This window comes from Plectropomus leopardus, chromosome 22 (assembly GCF_008729295.1).
Source record: "Plectropomus leopardus isolate mb chromosome 22, YSFRI_Pleo_2.0, whole genome shotgun sequence".
NCBI lineage: Eukaryota > Metazoa > Chordata > Actinopteri > Perciformes > Serranidae > Plectropomus > Plectropomus leopardus.
Genome location: NC_056484.1, coordinates 8,236,632 through 8,257,671, shown reverse-complemented (window position 1 = coordinate 8,257,671; position 21,040 = coordinate 8,236,632). Strand labels below are relative to the sequence as shown.

Below are 21,040 nucleotides of genomic sequence, written 5' to 3'. Positions count from 1 at the left end.
TCAGTACTTCCCACACAGACAACCCCTTCTGACAGGGAACTGAACTTAAAGTGAAACTGATCAATGCTCTCTTTAAAGGCAGACTCCATTGACAGAAGCAGCAATTTGTCCTCTCTGAACACAGGAGCTGCTGGTCTTCTGTTGCCTCAATCAGTTAGTTTGTTTGTGTTATTGTATGACTTAAGTGTTTTAAAGGTTCAGTTCGGAGTCACTGAAATCAGACAATAACACAAAGAAATTGCCAATCCAGGCGTTGGAAGACCAGCAGCTACTGTGTTCAGTGAGGTAAAATGACTTTTTTGTCAATAAAGTCTGGTTCTGAAGAGAGCTTAGATTTAGTTTCACTTTCAGTTCAATTCCTTGCAGAAAGGGCTGTCTGTCTGGGAAGTACTGAGCATACAGTTAGATTAATGAAACTTTGATTATACTGCACGAATTGTGTGAGAGTTTGTAAGTGGATTTTTTTTTTTTTTTTGCTGTTAAAAGTGGACCCCTTTCCTTCAATTCATCAAGAATATTTAACATGTTTGATTCTTTGTTCACTGTGGAGGCATGCCAGAAAAACAAAGTTTTTGTCACAAATTTAACATAACGCATGGTATGTAATTGATAGACAAATAATCATTTAGGTGGTGAGGTATCCCTTTAATGACTGCACAATGAGTACATGGCTGCAACCTGTCACAGCAGTCCCAATAAATGTACCCGCAGCACTCTGGTAGCAGTTAATCATGAATTGAGTGGCTGTTTGTTGTTATGGTACTACAGGTAATTTAATTTTGCAATCCAGGTCCTCTCTTGAGTCTATTGTGGGATCATTTCAAGTCACTTTAGTAATGACTTATTTCTGGTGAATGGGCAATAATGCTGTGAATGTAAGGTTATTAGATTAGATGTATTAGATTTTGTATTGTAGTACTATAACCAGCTACATCCTTTATGCTCTTGCTTCAGGAAGTGTATGCCTTCTCTCTTTCTCTCTCTTGCATTGTCTCCCTCTCTCCATCCAGCCCCTCTGCAGCCATTTAATGTTTATGCATGCACAATTGAGTAATGTTGTTAGGCATACAGTAGTAAATGTTGACTGTTTGTCTACGGCTCCCAGTGCACTGCTTAATCAAAAAATAATGTCCACTTTGTCTGGGACACACGCACACACTGTTGTTTATTTCTACCAAAATGTAGGTTACACACAAAATAATCCTCAATCGGTGAAATGCTAAAACGAAGGCCCTAATACTGTACACTCCCCCAACTACAGCGCCGCGCTTCAGAAATGATGACGTGCTCCTGAGTCATGATTTCACCCTTGAAGTTCCAGAAGCTGCAAAGCTCGCAGCGGTAGCGTCCACACATTTGCAGCCCCAGCCCCTGCAGCCCTGCGACACTGTACAATCCAGCTAGCGTCATGCCTCTGCAATAGTCAAAGACGATTCCTGAGCTTTAGCTGGTAATTTGGAACGAAGGGAATTTACCCCAAATAGAACAGAACTCCCCCCGAGGACAGCGAGTGCAAACTGTTGTTATTGGGTCACGGTTGAGACACAGCAGTGACTCTCTCCTCTTTCTGTAACCTCACTGCAACTGCATAATAACAGTTTAAGGATGGCGTACGCAGAGTTTGTCTTGTCTGAGTAATTTAAGGATGCTAATGTTGTCGGTTTATCTCAGACTGGAGTTGAAGTCGGCTCCGGAGTCAAATAATTAGACTTGTCACGGTCTGTGTTTTCACATACAAGTCAAGTGGAGCAGCCTTGTGTGTGTTTTGTTTGATTGGCAGTGGGGCACGTTTTCTTCTCAACAGTCTGAACTGCACTTAACTGTCAGGGAGTGTTTAATGTCCCTTTGAATAGCATTGGGACTGATGTGGACCCTTTTGTAGCTTGTAAACAAAGCGAACCAGGTCCATTGTGAAATATTAGGCAGTTGTTGCAATCAATTGGCATCATTGATTCCTGTGGCTGCCTGTGTGTTTATGTTTTTAGTTGCAGTAGTTCCTGTCTTTGTTTTTTCTTGTTCCCAGACACTTTCACCCTCCCGCCTTCAACTCAGCCTCGCTCCATTCCCCACAGGCCTTCCCAAAGATGGAGGAGAAGTACCTTTTGTCCTCCTCGTCTGCTTCTCCACTCTTTGCGCGTAATTGGCATAGAGTGCTGACATTTACACTCTTCGCCCTCAGTGACATGGCTCTCTTTCCACCGTGAAACAGCTTATTAGTTAAAAATGATTTTTCCTTTTTTAGTCTTTCCCTCTTCTCCTCGGTTCATTCGTTACTTTCCCCCACGTTGTAGTTATCGTCTTGTTTTGACCCGCGTCTGTCAGTATCCTAATGGCTTCCAAAATGGAGTATCACCAGGAAAAGGCTGTGTTAAATTCCCTCAGGATGCAAACACACTGTCATTAGTAGTCTGGGGATTGCCATAACCCTCTGAAACCTGGATCGACATCACTTTTCTTGTGCTGCATTCAGACGCCTTTCACAAGTATTTAACCTTTGTACCCTGAGCAAAATTATTTTAATTCTGCCAACAGAAATAGTAGTAAATTAGTGGATTTAGAATAATGACTTAAAAAAGCTAGGAAGAAATGTCCAGAGAACCATATTTTACAGAGTAATTTCCAAGCAGTTTTTATCCAGGTGATTTTCCTTTTCCTTTTTTACTTTCCCATTTTTTATGTCATTTTATTTTTTTTATTTTTATGATTTTTTGCTAATTTCTTGCTAATTGTTGTGGTCATCTCTTCCTAAGTTAATGCCTTCTTTAAACCTTGGAACCCTGAGCGAATTGGTTTGAATTGAAATTAGTTTTATTTTAGTTTTTTTTAAATTCAGTTTTAAGCTTTTTTTTTTGAGCCCATTTCCTTTTGTTAATATTTCTATTTTTATGTTCTGATTTTCAGGTATTTATTTATTTATTTATGAATTTTTACTAGTTTCTTTCTAATTTTTAGGGTCAGTTCATATAAGTAATTGCGTTCTTTCCATGTTTCAAGCCAGTTTACCCAGGTTTTAAAGGGTTAATGTTGTCCAAAAGAAGGATTTCACCCAAGCAATGTCAGCTTGGAAAATGCTATTCCCTTGTTTTGGCCTATGTCTATCAGAATCTAAACGGCTTGCAAAATGGTTTACTACCACGAATAGGTTGTGTGTAAAAGCCCCTCGGGATGCAAAAACACATCATTCATAGTAAATGGATTGTCTTAATGTATGACTTAAAGAAAAATATCGTCCAAAAAAAGGGATTTTACCCAAGCAATGCCAGCTTGGTAAAAGTTATCCTCGTCCCCTGTAGTAGAAGGCTCAGTCAGCAGCTCAGGCACAAAATGCAGGATTCCTGGCTGGCATTGCGCCTAAAAGGCCCCATCATCCCACCGCAACTGACTTGGTGGGGATGAAAGACCCTGACAATAAGCCCCGGCTGACACAAAATGGAGGACATCGGCTCTTGGCTGAGCGGTGGGGGATTTCCACTGGCCATGTGTGAGATTAACTCACCTCCGAGGTTCCATGCTGTGCTGACTCCGCTAGTGAAAGTGGAGAAGGATAGGAGCGAGGGTGTAAGAAAAGAAAGATAGAAAGCTATTAAACTCAAAGGTTATTACATTTCTGCCAAGGTTAAAGGAACTGGCTGGTGGAGTTGGCAGTTTCCAGAGCTCCTTTACCAGGGCCAATGCAAAACACCTTCTGTGCTGTCATGTTGAGACTAAATATTAATTGTTTTGGAAGGAAAAATGATTGTCATAAACAAACGGCCAGGTATTGTTTAAAAAATTCTAATATCAGTACCAATACCAGTACCCTTGAAGTGATGCAGATACCAATGGACTACTTCATTTTAGGGAATGTCGAAAGAGAACCGATACTTCAGTACCAAGTTGAAGCCAAAATCTTGAAAACATGATGGCACTCATTTATTTCCAGTAGATACCTGGGATGCAATACTCCTGCACCTGATGGGGAGCATACATGCCTAAAGGTGTTTTAGTCTGATGTTAAATGCTTAAAGAATGCTTGCCTGCGCGAAAAAATGGCAACAACACATGTAAGACAGTGACAAGTGCAACAGCTCCGCCTTGACTTGTCGAAAACAAGTGTTTTTTTTTTCCTGAGGCCAGCATTTTTCTTTCTATCTTTTGCAATGGGAGCTCTGTGTATTTACACAGTACAACAAATGCCAGCAGTGTGAAGCGCTTCTATTCGGTGCTGAGTGCTGCATATTTGGCTTTTCTGGTAACCAAGAGTTAAAAAAATGTTCAAACTGTGATTAAAAAGCTGCACTTCGTTACTGTTACTTTTTTACCAGCTGTCCAATCACAGTGGAGGAGAAGCGGGACAAATATTTTACCACAACGACAAACAGTCACATCTTCAAAAGAGAGTTTGTGTAGTGAATGGGATTTATTGTTTTGTTTTCACTGGTATTGTTATTACGGGTGGAAATCACCTGCGGCCTTACAATATGATATTATCATGATACTTAGTCACGATACAAAATTATCATGATTTTAAATGCTTCGCAATATGCTGAGTATCGCAATAACGTATATTTTGATATACCGCAATTTATTACCTTTCTTTAACTGCAAATGTGTCAAACTTATTCAACATCTGTTAATAATAAATAAGGTAGAAGTTTTCAGTCTTTTAATCTCACTTCAGTCATTTTTATTGCAGCAAAATGTATCGAATTGACAGAATAACCAACTGATTTTGTTATCCTAGTAGGCTACCATAAGTGTAATTTGTATTTGCAATATTAATATTTATATAAGAAATTGATACTTGCCATCTGTGCATTGATACAATATTGTAATACAAAAAAAATGTGATATTAGGCTATATCCCCACCCCCAAAACACACTTTTGATAGATATCAACAACCATATTTGTAGTATTGTGACATGTGTACTTTTTAGATATCTCTGTTTTTCGCTTCATTCAGTAACCATCATGTGTAAGGAAGCGTTCAGCTGTGTAAAATGCACCACCACCCACTTGTTTGGTGGCATCTCGGCATGCTGAACTGCCAACTCCGTCAGAAACATGGCGCTCGACTTGAGGTGGGCCAATTAATCATTTTGAATCGCTGCAAAACGAGTCAAGTAGTCTTTTTTTTTTAGATCTACTGTAGGCATAAAAAAAAAGGGTTGAAATGCACGTGTTTTTAACTGTAGACATTTGATACTACTCAGGACTGGGTTGTTTTAAGGTATCAAGTACTAATACCAGCCCTAGACACCAGTGGAGTCTGCCCCCACAAGATGTATCTAAAAGACCATAATGGAGCCACAAGCACATGCTGGAACATCCCAACACATGCTCACGCACCCTTTGCTCCCCATGTGCTCCCTCTCCACATCCGTCAGCCCAGCTGTGTGCCACACCTGCCGGCTCCCGAACAACTGGAGAGGCATTAAAAATGAATGAAAACCATTGAAGAGAAGAGGAAACGAGGAAATAATCCAAGCCTGTGTGTTCATTTGGAAGAGTGTTACTTCTGTTTGTATGACAGATAATGATGGCGCTCATAGAGGAGTGTGGGAGGGGCAGGGGTGGCGAGCATACTGGAATTGTCATTCATAGCCTTATTCCTCCTGTTAGTGCCTGTCGTTTATTTTCCCACTGCGTCATTGTCATTTGCTGTATTCTTTTTTACATTTTTTTTTATTTATTATCCCGCCCCTACAAAAACGACACCTGTCACTGTGTGTGTATGTGTGTGTATGTGTGTGTATGTGTGTGTATGTGTGTGTGTGTATGTGTGTCTACACACTAGGAGCAACACAAAACCTCAGCCTCCTTTGAAAATGCAAATAGGTTCTATTTGTGGCCTGCTCCTGTCAGAGAGTGGGTGAGGGTATTGAGGGAAGTTTTTGTGTGCAGCTGTGCGAGTGTTCGCGTGGCGTGTGGCTACATCTGTGTGTGCACTGTGTGCGTGCACATCAGCTCCTGGTTAACACAAAAAAGCGTCTTTGCCTTGGCTGTTTGCATCTGTGTCCTTGGTAACTGTACTTTGATTTTTTGGGTGCACTGTGTCAGTATTGACAATGGAAGTGTTTGAGGAGGGTGGTTGCGGGACTGTGCGAGATGCTGCTGTTCACATTTAATTCATTCAGCGAGTTCAGAGTCCGGATCCTCCCCGTCACAGGACTGAAGTAGAAAGGAAAAGAGGGAACAAACAAGCTGACTGTGTGCAGAATCTGTGTGTCTGTGTTTACGTCTGTATGCATGAGCTGGGGGGTTGTTTTCGGGTGTGTTTGCATGTCTCTATTTTCTGCGGATATGTTAAGCCACGCAGTTTTGAAAGTCCAATGTAAATAATCTTTCTCCTTCCATTCTGTCCTCTCTCTCCCCACCATCCTCTCCTCAATTTCTCTATCTTTACTCAGGAGAAAAACAAGGACAAAGACAAACGTTTCCGTCCGCTCTATGACATCCCCTACATGTTCGAGGCCCGTGAGTTCCTCAGAAAGAAGCTCATCGGCAAAAAGGTAAGAACCGGTGACAGAAATTGAATGCTCCCAATCACTTTTTGCCTCCCTGAATCAACTTGATTTGCCTCTAATCAGCTTTTAATGAATTAAACAATAGCTCTAAACAGGGATTCCCCCCAGTGGCTGCACATATGCTCCAACACCCTTCCTCTCCCCCTCCCATCAGTAGCCTAACACACATTTCGGAAGCCCTAAGCGAGATATCTGTTTCTCTCCTTTTCTCAGTTTGAATACCAAGTACTGTCGGTACATGCCCTGGGGCTTGGTATTGGCCCGGACGCACCCTTTAAACAAGCAGTGTTGATTTCCCCCTCTTGTGTCTATTGATCTACCGAGTCTGTACACCTAGGAGGCTGCTATGATTTATACACGTCTGACCCCAGCAAGACCCGGCGCTGAGCTGGAGAGCACTCGAGACACATGCCACCACTTGAACATCAGCCTCTTTTTTTGTGTTAAATTTGAAATGATGAGCTCTAAAGAGGAAAAAGGAAACACTTAAAATAAACAGATTTAAGGCTCATTTATGCTCAGTATTAGTTATGAATGTGGACATGGATAGGGTTGAGTGTTGTTTTTTTTTTTTTTGTTTTTTCTCGAAAATTAAAACTGTATCGGTGACCAATGGATACTAAAAACACTAACAATTAACCGTTTAAAGTATACTTAAATATATAAATATGGCTAAATACAAAAAAACATATCAACATATTCACACAATCCGGCACCAATTTGAGGTGCCAAGATATTGATTCGGACCGGTAAGTACTAGACATACAGGAATAGAGTTGGTTTTGGTACCCAACCCTAGATACCGTCTGAAAATGCAGCTCTTTCTGAACGAGTACTAATGTATAACCAGCTCTGTCCAGTCTGCCAACTTTGCCTTACATTTCAAAAAGTTTTCAGCTGCACAGTAGACTGTTTTATTCTTCACAGTAAATCAGTAAAACGACGCCTACATTGTTGTCATTGTATGTACAGTGGCAGTAATGGCACAGCGGGAGGAGGCGGCTGCTGCTCACAGGCACGCCTAGAGCTGTTGTCCACTGCCTGAGTTGAATGATGGTTTATGTTTTCCCAGATTGCTAACTCTTAACAATGGTCAGACTCAGAGGGCTGCATTATAATGGCAGGCATGCTGGAAAAGATTGGAATCTTTCTTGCAAAAACATGGGAATGCAGCTAAAGGAGCAGATTTATAGAAAACTCTAGTCAAAATGCTGCATTTATGCACAATCACACTGACAAAATGACTTCCCCAGTCAGAAGTTATCTCATAAATTCCAAATTGTTTTGCAGCTGACTTCCACGTAACACATTCTGGAGCGTATACCTCCACAAATCAATTCTCAGTGTGTTTTTTTAAATCTCAACTCGTGTTCCTGTTGAGCTGAGAAACAAATGCACAGATTTCAGGGGTCCAAATCACAACACTGAGACAATAGATGGAACAAAAAGTCCCATCTCACACACTTTCATAAGTGCACAGAGTAAAAAGAAAAAAAAACAACATTTGCAGTACAGCCTGATAAACACAAAAACATGCACCCACTCAAAGCCAAAAGCCAAGAGAGTTCCTTTTGGCATTCAGTACAGGAGTGAGATTCATATCCCTGTCCCAGCCTCTCATCACAGTCATTTTAATCATCCTCATTAATGTTTTTTTAATGACAGAAAACTCAGCCGTGAGCTGGCTTTTGACGACTGAAGCGAGAATAATGATTCTGCTGTTTATTTGTGGCATTTGTGTTGGGGGGGATAATGAGTGTGCATGTGTGATGGGGATAGGGCGACTATAGCCTTGTCAAGGTGTAAAAATACTCTGCAGAATATGCCATTAGCATGATGATAAAATGTGTGCTCAGGTTGGTAGCACCAAGTCTTAAATTAAACCATAAAATGAGAGAAAAGGACCATATTGAGCTTGTTTGTGGAAGTGATAGTCCACATTAAAACACAGTGGCTTCACTGTGTGTGTGTGTGTGTGTGTGTGTGTGTGTGTGTGTGTGTGTGTGTGTGTGTGTGTGTGTGTGTGTGTGTGTGTGTGTGTGTGTGTGTGTGTGTGTGTGTGTGTGGGTGTGTGGGGGGGGGTGCATGCAAGTAGATGAAGTCATAATACATATATATGGGCATTTAGAGACAGAAACAACATGTTTGCAAACCCACACGAGTCTACCGTGGTGATTAGCTGTTCACTCATGCTGGCAACAATGACGTGCAACAAAAATACAGGGAACAATACAAAGGGAATAAGATAACTCTGTGTATAATAACCATGCATACACTATGACATGCAACATGTCCGCTCTATACCTTAACATGTTTTATATGGTATAATTGTCCTTAGCACACACGTTTACACATACACACACACACACACACACACACACACACACACACACACACACACACACACACACACACACACAGAGAATAGAAACATTGCTGGGATCAGTCCATGCAGTTTTTATACCCGGTTTGGTTTCACACTTTTGCTTGTTTAGTCTCTAGGGTGTTTCAAAAGTCAGCTCAGCTAAAATGTTCCTTTCTAAGACTGGGGCAAATTGTTGTTTGTGGTGTTTATCGGAGAGGAAAGTATGCATGATTGTGTACGTGTCAAAAGGAGTTAGTGTTGTAAGGGTAATAAAAGTATGCATGTTTTTTTTTTTTTTTTCTACCAGAGTGAGTCAGTGGCTGTGTTTACAGTTTGCATTCAAATGCACCCTGGATGAATCAGTCACATGTGGACAGCTTTAAACACAGGTGGGAGGGCACTCTATGACGCGTTAAGAGATTTAATGATGACTGAGGCTACAGTCGGAGGTGGTGGTCATAAGGGATGTGATTCGTGCTTCTGGTGTAATGGTGCATGTAAGTCATTGTTTTTGTTCATACCTGGTTTAGGAAGCAAGGTTCGCAAAGTTCTGCACAGCGGTGAAAAAACAAATGGTTTTTGTTTTATTTCATTTTGAACAGGCTGTAGTCTTTGTCAAAGACAGACACAACCTTCGTGCTTGGCAGTGAAAGCATGTTGCCCACTGGCAACTTTGCTAAATTATTTTCATGATAAAATAAGGATAATTTCAGACACTTTTAAGTCCACTTTACAAATTCTCAGCAGACATTTTTCCAAAAAGGCAACAGGTCACAGTTGGCTGTAAAACTGAAGACCATCTGTTGTACTTTGAAATTTAAAAATACTAAAATAAGTAGAATAATAGAAAATAAAACTTAGGAAGTAATGTTTCAATTTGTTTTTGAATGAATCTTAAATAAAATGAATTTGAACATTTAAAGCACCCAAACATTTAACATTTCAGGTCACGTCTGTGTGATGCTGCCGAATGTTGGTTAGAATGTTGTATGTTTACATTCACAGTAGTGGCGCAATGCCAACACACCGTCCTTGTCCTACCTACAGCTCTCTCTCTGTTGAGCTTATTTTTGGCAATAATCCAAACTCCAATGGAAAAATGCCTTTGACTTTTTGTCAAGGGAACCAGGGAGTCGCTAACTTCAAACCTCATCCTTGGAGCACTCCATTTGTGAGAGGCGAGCATACCTCTAAAGCACAATCCACAAATTACCATCTACTGTCTCACTGTTATGTTATCCAAAGACTTTCTTTTTTTTTATCTCAACTTTGACTACTCTTAAGATCTTCAATGTAGCGTCACATTTTCATTCTCCGTCATTAAGCTGCATTTATATGTACAGTATACGCCACTGTATTTCTCTACATTTTATTAGTATTGAAGTTGGGTCTCCCAAGGGTGTGCTTATAGGCTCTCAGAAGTGAGTTTGGTTTAAGTGGAGAGGCTCGTGCCCATTTGCCAGCAGTACAGCCTTCTCCTTCCTCATTTTGCAAAATCAATAACAGAAGAGGTCTGGAACGTTGTTCCCTCCCATTTCTTTATTGTTGCTAAGACACGTGGCTACCACTCTGAATTAAACCTTCTTTCGCTGTGTATCCAGTATTTGGAAAAAAAATAAATACAGGGCCTGAAATACAGCAAGTTTTTGAAGTTACAAGCATTACCTTTCAGCTGCCTCGCCAACAAGGAGGAATTATTTTGGATGGAATAATCACAGGCTCTCCTAAGAGTGAATGTTTACTTGCGAGCACAATACTTAACCCTCGAGGTTTTAATGTGAATCTATGCTACCCTGGCCTACTTGAGTTGTCAAGTTGGATGCAGGTAGGTGCACAAGAGTACAGATGCATGTTGCACTCCAACAAGGAGAGGAGTTTAGTCGACCCACTTACTGTCATCCTGTCTCAGAACACTAAGCTCTATAGAGACAGATTTGGAGCAGTAAGCATTAGTAGAAGACTCTAAGACCACTGCTTTCCTTGAAATTCTGCTCCAGAGAGCTCCTTCTTTTATCCTTTTTTTTTTCTTCTTCCTCTCTGACACAAACCGAGACAAAAGATTTTACCTCATCTGTGGGGTAATTGGGCTTTGACCTGGTGGATTTAAAAGGGAATACTCTGTCTGGTCCGGGTCTTCCCTGAAAAAAGAAGACGAGGACTTGAGTTGCATACAGAGGAATAATGGCAGATCTATTGTCGGATCACAAAAGGTGCATCTTTGCATCATCTTGCTCAAACTGGACTTGACTGAAGATAATCGCCCTGTCCAGTTGAGTTTTCAGATTGACCTACAGGTTTTCCTCTTGACGGCATTTCATTTCAAAGCTCAGTCTGCAAGAGTGCAATGCATTGCATGAATTGGGAAACAAGCAGATTTTCCCCTGACTAAACCTTCTAGGACGTGACTAAGCATTAACTACGAGTCTCAGTGTGCTGAGCAAAAGCTCAAAGCCCTGATGCCACCGCCTCGCTTTAGGGGAATAAAGCTACATTAAATGCTTTTTTTCTATTAAACCCCCCATTCCTCATCTCTATAAGGAGAGCATGGTGCTTTTGATCTTTTATAAAGCATATCTAATGTCCATATTCAAAAGACTGCCTTTCTTTTGCTAAGCAGAGTCTATATTTGATAGCTCTCCCAGGCTGAAAGGAATTGGTGCAATACCTGGTCTTGTCTTTGAAAGCGGACATTACAGCTACAAGTGGTGATGAAATCTTGTTCACAGCATCAGCTCCAACAACCACACATCCGGGAGAAATTTTGTGCTGATAGAACTGGGGGTGCACTGATTGTGAAATTCTAGGCCAAGATTGATGTTTAAAATAACAATTTGGCCATGTTTTTTTTTGTTATTGTTTTATTTATTATTTTATTTTTTATTATTATTTCCCCTTTTGTGCCAAGAAAGTGAATACATCTTCATTTAAAAAAAGACCATCATTACACTGTCTTTGAATGAGCACAATGTCAAAACTATAAATTAATAAATTTTAAAATTATTTTTACAAATCTGCTTCAAAAGACTCTTTACTGTATACAATATATCATAAATTTGTCTATGAAATCTATTTTAATTACTGCTAAAAACATGAAATTTCTTGCTGGCTGATGGCAGACAGTAAGGCAAATATCTGCAAATATCGAGGTTCGGCCCATAAATTTGTGCATCTCTAGATAGAACTAATTTACTTTTTCTTGCAAGCCAAAAGCTTCGTGAGACGTAAGATCTTAAAAAGTTAATTAACACTTGGGGTAATTGTGGTAGTTATGGTATATGCTTTTGTTTCAGCACTCTATTATTGAGTTATTCATTCTACCTTATGGGAAAAAAACTTGTGGACTATCCCTTCAAGGTTAGCTAAATGTGCACTGAGGCGTTTTCCTTTTTCTCCTTTCTCTCCGTCACTCTACGTCTGTCTGTCCGTCTCCCCCTCTCTCTCATATACATCCCCACCCCCATTGAAACGGCAGCGCTTGCATGGTGACATAATCCCAAAAAGCTCGATTTGGCTAACTTTATAAGTAGTGCTTCTTGTGTGCCTGGGTCTCAGCCTCAGCAGAAAAAAAAGTGCAGTGGAAATGTTGCATTAAGCCACTTATCAGGGTTGAGCACATTCGGATAATCCTGCGTGCTCAAAGTGGCTCCTGTTATGCAGCTTCTTGTGTAGTACTGTTAGCGCCAGAGTTTTCCCCTCTTATTGGTGTGCATGTGAGTGCGTGCATGCACTGAGAATGCCAGCGTGGTATTTGATGTGGTGTATGTTTGTGAGAGCGAGACTCGATTTATGGGAGTGGGGAGCTTCAGGTGTGTGTGTTGGAGCAGATGCAAAGCGGTGTAGACCTGAGCGTCACCAGGTCTCATGGTTGAAAATCCAGATGGGGCTCCCTCGTCTTCCTCCTTCCCTCTTTTCTTTGTGTGCTGTCCCTGCTTGAGGTTTTTCCCTCTAGCAGCACACTTCATTAAATGATAGGCGGCTGCAATTACAGCCTGCTAAAAACACAGCACCAACTTAAGCACCTATGCTTCACTTTCTTGCCTGTCTTTGCCTCTTTAAGCCATAAAGATGTCCCAAGATCTGTTTTATTCAAACTCACTGTGATTGACTAACTGTGCAGTGTGAGACTGCTGGGACACCTGTGTCTGTGTGCCCGCAAGCACTCTTTAGCTGCGCAGCCATAACTGTGATCACATACGTTTCCACTGAGAACCCCGGCGCAGTTAAATACGCTCTTTGATTATAAATCGGTCTGCACCAAGATCTCAAAATTCTTTTTTTTTTTTTTGGTTTCAATTATTGCAAAAAAAAGAAGCCGTCTGTGTGATCTGGGTTTGGTGAAAAGGTGCTCATTTCAGTTTGAGCAAACCTAAAACCTCCAACATTTTATGTGCATTGTAAAAATCTGAGAAATTGATTTTACTTAAAAAAAAAATCTTGGAAACCAACTGCCTTCACAAAGGTAAGTAAATGTAGTTATTAATCTTAGTTTCTGTTAACTTTATATTTAATGACGTTTACTTAAAATGTTGTTATATTAACTTAAAATTATGAAGTTGTTGCAACTTAAAAAATGACAAGTTTAGTTTAATCAATCTTTTTAAGTTTTAGCAGCTTCATTAATCCAAGTTTACTGTGCTGTATCTGTATTCTGCTGGTGTTAAACTCGGAGATCTTACAGACTTGCAAACTTGCAGATCTCCTAACTTCGTCATTGGCAAACCCTTTTTGTGATGATCACGTCAAGTCAGACTAACTTTCACTTGTCATTTTTAGGTTGCAAAAATTTCCCAAAATTATGTAAAAAGTTAAAAATTAGAAAAAAGTAAACTAACAATAATAATGATAATAATAATATTTTAAATTCATATAGAATTAAAAGTACTGATAGACACTTTACATGAAATGCAAACAGAAAACATAGAAAATATAGGATGCAAAAAACATGAATACAAGAACAGAATACAAAAACAAAATGTCAAGGATATGGCAGTTCAGATTTGGGGAGGCAGTGGAAGATAGGTATTGTAGGCTTTTTTGAAAAGGTGAATTTTTAAAATGTTTATTTAGATATAAAATACACATAAATTAAGATTTATAGTTATATTTACTTCCCTTTCTCAAGGCAATGAGTTTCTAAATTTATTTTAAGTAAGCGCAATGTGTCAGACTTTACAGTGTATAATCGGCCTTTTACCGTGTTCCTGTCTGGAAAAACACTCATGCTGAGGCCATGCAGTGCGATGATTACTGCTCACAATATGGCACGCCACAGGTGTCCTTACCATGTCATAGTTCAGCATAATTTGTCTGTGAAGGTCTTGTCAATTAAGGTCAAGTCAAATGAAACTGATTTTAGCAAGTGGGGGGCTTGTCTTGGTTTGATAAAAATATTTGCTTAACCCTTTTTAAACAAGCAACCCACGAATGGCAGATGGAGGTTGTTGTTTGTATGATTCTGTTTAAATCAATCTAAAATAAGAACTATAATAGCTATGTTTTCATTCTTTTTGCAGCAGAAAATTTAGGCTTCTGTCTTCCCCATCATCATGCCATGACCTTTTGTTGCCTTACTTTACATGCTGTGTAAGTGTATTTCACGGTAATTACGCTGGAGTCTTCCCTGTAAAGGCTGTGGAAGATAGTTTTTGCAAATTCCTTTAAATATTGCACTAAAACAAAACCATAATAGCTAGAGCATTCATTCTTTTTGCATAAGAACGCCAAGGCTTCTGTCTTCCCCATCATCACTTCATGACCTTACATTACCTTACCTTACATGCTGTTCAAATGTGGTAATTTGCTCTAATTAAGCCTGTAATTTCCCCATAATAGCCTGGGGAGATTGTTCTTTGCATATCAAGCTGAAATAAAAAAAACATAATAGGTAGAACATTTATTCTTTTGGCAGCAGGGAGCTAAGGCCTCTTTCTTCACTTTTTTTCACATTACCTTATGTCACCTTACCCTACATAAAATGCAAACAATTTTGCAGGAATTTTCCTGTAACTGCCAGTAGCATAATCCTGCATATATAGTTCTAAGACAAAAACCATAGTAGCCAGAACATTCATTCTCTTGCAGGATAAAACTAAGACCTCTGTCCTCTGTATCATCTAGTTGTACGCTTGCAACGCCATCATTGTGCTACCTTACGTGTGGTGTAGAACCACGTGAAAATGCACGGTGGCGCCATGGGAACGAATAATGAACCTGCCACAATGTCTTTGCGCTCTGCTCGTAAAGATGAGCATATATTAAAAACTTAGTAATGTACATAGTTCAAATAACTGATGCAGTGTTGAGAAATATTTTGTTTATATTTCTACATGAAAAAAATATATTTTGGATCAACATGTTATGTGTTTTTTACCATTTGAAAACTAAGTGAATTGGTTTGATTTCTAAAGAAAAAAAAAACAGGATGGTGAGAAATCAGTGGACAAATTAACAAGACGTTGCCCAACAATTTAAAAGAAATTAAGAAAATAAAAACATATGATTAAAATAATTATAATTATAGTTTTGTTTTTTTTTTTTTTGCTGATTAAAAAAAAAAAAAAAACACAACAAATAATTTTCAGGTCATTTTCTTGTCACCTTTTACTAATTTCTAGCTGTTAGTTGTCAAGTTGCTTATTGCCTTTTTCGCTATTAAAAAGCTTGTGAACGGCATTTGAAGGCAGCACAACGAAACATATGTGGATCCAGGTTTCAAAGGGTTAAATAAATATCATTGCTTTCATTAATTATGATGGGTCCTTGACTTACATATCTTTTGATCTTCAGATTTTAGGGATATAAAGCAATATAGTCACTGGCTGACCATTTCCGCTGCAAAGTTCAGAAGGTGATTATAGTTGTAACTATTTAACCAAACACTAACAGACACTTTTTCAATCCTCAAACACACAAAAATTTGCACCGCACGTCTTTTGGCAGAGTAAACCAGCTCTCCCCATGCCGCTTGTTGGCTCAGCACAACAAAAAACATTTTGTCTCACACTTGTCCTGCTGTCCTTGTCCTTATCACTCCTCCTCTTTCTAATCCACCCACTGCCTCTCCCTCCCTCCCCCCCTCCGTCTCACTCTCCTCTGGATGGGGGGGGGGTCTTATAGATAGCTTTGCCTTATCAGAGGATCGGTTAGATGGCCCGTGGAGAATGGGCCTGGAACTCCTCTAATCTAATATCGCTTGGTCAAAGTTTATAATCTGTCATCACCTCTCTTAATGGGGAACTCCTGGTTTCAAAGCTTATGGCATGCAGCATTATATTCTGCTGTTTCAATTTCCTCATCCTCTCTTTTTGTGTTCTCATCTTCCTATTTTATCATTTTATCCTCTCCAGCTAACTTGAATGCTCCTGTTTTTATTGCTTTGTTTGAATGCCTATTTTTCAGTCACCCAGGCCTTGCAACGCTTAGCCATTAAACACAAACATAGCCAACAAAACCCCAAATTTCTTTTCCCCTTTCATGCGAATGGTTTCACTTTTCAATAATGTTGGATAGACATGAAACTCTGTCATGTTCGGGCCACGAGGAAATGAAGTGCTTTCAATGTGGGAGTGAGGATGAAATAATTTCCTTCAAGACAATAAGAGCGGGTTCTGTGCATGGCTACAAAATAAATGAAATTGGGGGTGTTTAAAAAGCGAGGATATTAGATAATATTCTATGGCTGAGAGGATCACACACCAATTCTGTTGCTGATAATATGACAGTCAGGATATGGGTGCTGTTAATGTTCTTTATGGTGAAAGGGGATGTTTATTTTTAAACTGGCGATAAAGTCGGAATTAGGTTGTCACGTAAAGATTTAATAAAAATAGTGGAATTGCTAAATAGTTCTATGTTTCTGCTGACTAGCTACTCCTTGTATTATTTCCTTAATTTTTTAGATTTCAAGGTCACATAATCAACACATAAAAATGGATCAAATTTTAACTTTTAGTTACATTTGTAACTCACCAGACACTTTTATTTTTGCAGTTTCAGATGCATACTCTTTTTGCATGTAAGCGTGCAGCCCAGTGTTGTAGTACTCAACATCGGTCTTTGATCGGTCTCAAAACCACTTTAGTCTTGTCTCAGACAAAGAAGACTCAGGATTTTATTTCAAGATCGATCAAGACCTGTAGTACTTAGAACAACTTTATTAATAGACCAACGCATTTCAGCTTGTGGCCTCCTTGTGGGTCATCAGCCTCACCCAAAAAAACTGCCATATATAGATAAATCTCCTCAGATACATGGCAAAACAGAGTTCTCGATGGTTTAGTTTGACACACTTTATGGCTCCACTGACGTGTGCGTGCTGTCATCATAACAACGAACAACAATCTCCATCTTTTGTTGAATTAGTCAAATGGCCATGGCAAACCATTCAATGTTCTTTCTATTCATTTTATTTCTATGTGTGCATCCAACCGTGGCTTCCAATAACCATAATCCATCTCCTGGTATCCTCTTTATTTTCCGTCTGCTCTTGAAAAGCAGACCGCACTTCCTGCTCGACAATACATTACAGCACATCCATTCTGCCTCGACAGAAGCTCCTCTCTTCCCTCGCTCGCATCACCATGTTCTCATCCTGTCCATCTAATGACAAGCCGACGTCGCTCCATGTCCTGTTTGGCGTCTCTTTCATGTCCCTGTAATAGGCCTGTCTGCATTGTCTCTGTTCGACTTACGTGTGTGTGATACTGTGATGCAGGCGGATTCCCACTTTTATTTATTTTTTTTACTCCTCTCATCACACTTGTCTGACACGGCTGACACGTAGCTCTTAAAGTGCCGATTGTGTGTAGAGGTACGGCTTCATCTGGGCCACAAAGCAGGCTTTCCCCGTCACACGCCTGCAGATCTGTGCGCACACAGCTGAGTGACAAAATTGTATCTTTGGGGTGGGTGGATTGGAGTCCGTCCCTTGGGAGCTTTGTGTTTTGAGAACACACAGTGAAGGGTCATTTGGGTTCCATCACTGTTCCCTCTGTGAGTGTGTGTGTGTGTGTGTGTGTGTGTGTGTGTGTGTGTGTGTATTGTCCCACCCACACACCCACAGTGTGTTAATACGGCTCCCCCGGGGAGATCTACAGTGCTGCCTGATGTGATTCACACTGACTGGGGGTGACCTTGAGAAGTGGGACAAACACACAGACCCACTCACACACACACAAACACCACACACGCACACACACACACACACACACACACACACACGCCAGAACACTCCCCACACTAATTATTACTGTAACTGGTGTGGCTTTCAGTTTGTCTCAGTGTTTTTGACCTCTTCTCTTGCTCTGTCTTTTAGGTCAACGTGACAGTCGACTACATCAGAGCGGCCACCGGTCCAGGAGAAAGCACGCCCGCATTCTCAGAACGCACCTGTGCTACAGTCACAATCGGGGGCATGTAAGTAACACATTATACCACACTGAATGGCAGCTTCTGTTTTGTTTTGTTCCAGCGTAAGGTTATATGACGGTATGTGCCAAATGACCGTGGAGGTTTGGCAATTACCGAAGTCAACAACACTTACTGACATCGCCACGGTCTTTGTTTAGAAAATATAAGAAGTGTATTCTCTAGTCTGTAAACTGCAAAATCTGCAGTAGGCTTCAGCGTTCCTTCCTTTCTGCTCAATTTCACACCTCCGAGGTACATTTTGATTGAAAAATATTGAAGCAAAAATGGCGTTTGACTTTTTTGAAGCCCTTTCTTGTGAATCTTAGATATACTGAACCCAAAAATTCAGTGTGAGTGTGTTTGGAATTGCATACTAATTCTTTTTACTTTTAGTAGGTACTACAGCTGCCCTTACGTGTGACTGTTGCATGCAGCATGCACACAAACGGGACATACTACTCTTTCATCACACTGTGCCCTGAAATTTGACCATCTTGCTCATATATCTGTTACCATGGAGATCAGTGAAAACATCATTTGCAGAGCTTATCAGAGATGGAGATCAACTGGCAGAGCCATAGATCCATATGACCACATATTAATATGTCCAAATTTACAGCAGAAATAAACATGTTTATAGCCTGGTACAAAAAAAAAATATCTATATATATATTTAAAGCTTTTTTTCCCCATCCATGGGGTTTATTTTTTATTTTACTCAGAGGTTTACATTTTATTAAGGCCCAAAGTTACACATATTTCAGGCATGGGTGCTTGAGTGAGCATCACCACAGATGAACCCCTAACACCACCACAGCTCCAATCTATGGTCCAAATAGGGTCACTTCTGGCTACCCAAAAAAAAAAAAAATATGGCAATGGCCAAAAAGCCAAACTTGAGGCTTCAAAACAGCTGTCAACAAACCAATGCAGGATTTCATAGTACCTGCGACCATTATTTCAACAGTCTATGGTGTGAATGGATGAAATGTGACATGGAGTATAAAAGCGTCTTGTTAATTGGTCAACCAATCACAATGCCAGTGTCATGAAAAAAAAAAAACAATCTGTATTTCCCGCTTTTCCGACCAGTGTCAGTGTAAGGAACTTCACTAACACATTTCATTTTATTACACCAGCTGTCTCCCAGTGTAAAACTTAAAAAGCTGGGTTCATCAGATGTAAGAGGATGCAGAATAATCATTTATAAAAGCTCAAACTTGTAATCTCATGAATCTCAAAGTAACCTGAAAGTGCTTCATTGTATTTTAATTTTCATGAGGAGGGTCGCCTCAGTTCAAGCAATTATTTTCTATCTCTAAACACTGCTTTGAGGGAATCTGCTTTATCTGTTTGAAACATGTATTTTATACAATAGCACAGATACAAATGTTATTAAGCCACTCAGAGGTTCAAATTTAATCAGAACCTGATAGAGGAGTGTTAATGCCACATGACTTAAAGTGAACCTTCAAAGTCCATTTTCACCTAAAAAGCTGCTAAAAACATCAGTCATCTTCTGGTTTTCTCTCTATAACTTAATGGCATAAAGCACAGTCATGTGCACACATGGCATACTTGACAACCCACCTGGTTTTTCAGGGGTTTGTGGTGCTCTGTTTTTTTTTCTTTTCTTTATCACAACCTTTTTCTAACACTATACAGTGTGAATCAGACCAGCCATATGTACAGCGGCAGACAAGTTTCCAAACTGGGGCCTTTCATTCACAAGTCCAAATCCAGTAATTATAATGGGCTCATTTAATAATAACAAGAACTTTATTTATACAACGCCTTTAAAAACAGTTGTTTACAAAGTACTTTGACAGACAAATCAAAGGCAGGAACTCAGGGAATAATAAAAATTGATATAGACATTAACAATCAAGCCAAACAGAGAGAGGTGTAGGACAGTCAATTCCAAGATATTTATGCAATTTCAAGACTGTTTAGGGACCTTAGAGTGTAAAAATATTCAAATACACAAAAAATGGCAATGCCAGTTTTTCCCTTGCCAAAATTTAGCCTAAATTTGCAACAGTATTAAATCTGTTCATGACAAGATAGCATGACATGACGACATGACATCAATGGGAGCCTTGTTGTCTTTTTTATATGATATCCGTAAATTCACTCTCTTTTACTCTTTGCACTTTTCTCCAGACCTCTGGGGCTAAAGGTCTATAAATTTACTGCTGATTAAAACACTTCTTTATTTTGCTGCTTCACAATTAAAGCTTTTACATGACAGTATAACAACTTAGACACAGAGATGTTTGGGCCACATAGTGACAGCTGGCAGTGGGTAAATCTATTTAACATAAAAATACAGATGCAGTGCACTTATTTGTTATTTTTTGTTCTTTAAACATCACTAGAATACAGGAAAGTCTCTGAAAGTTAAGTTTTTGACTTACGTCATATATAACATCGATCCATCTTCATCACCAAACCAACAGCCTTGTATTTGCGTGCATACACAGAGGTCGGGACCCAACCTCCTGACCAGCCAATTAGAACTCAGCATCAGCCAACTGCACCAGCCGCTCTGCTCCGCAGATAACAGTTGGCAAGCCCCCCTATCCCCACCCCCACCCCCCTCCCATGGATGCTAAGGTCAGGGGGGCGAAGCGGTCAGTGGGGCAAATGTTTTCGACCTTGTATGACCTTGTCTCGTGGCGTATTGAATTATTCACAATTCCCCTGCTTGTGCTGAGAGAGGTCAGTGTTTTTGGAGGAAACAGGCTCTGCTTGCGACTT

At 39.9% G+C, this 21,040-nt stretch overlaps 1 protein-coding gene across 1 annotated transcript in view; it reads left to right on the top strand.

Annotated features, from left to right (window-relative positions):
• Window positions 1-21,040, top strand: part of snd1 (staphylococcal nuclease and tudor domain containing 1) — a 245,358-nt gene that overhangs the window by 38,088 nt on the left and 186,230 nt on the right. The window contains exons 11-12 of the mRNA XM_042511217.1: window positions 6,391-6,492; window positions 18,186-18,286. Coding sequence (XP_042367151.1) covers window positions 6,391-6,492; window positions 18,186-18,286 — 203 coding nt within the window. The remainder of the gene's footprint in view (window positions 1-6,390; window positions 6,493-18,185; window positions 18,287-21,040) is intronic.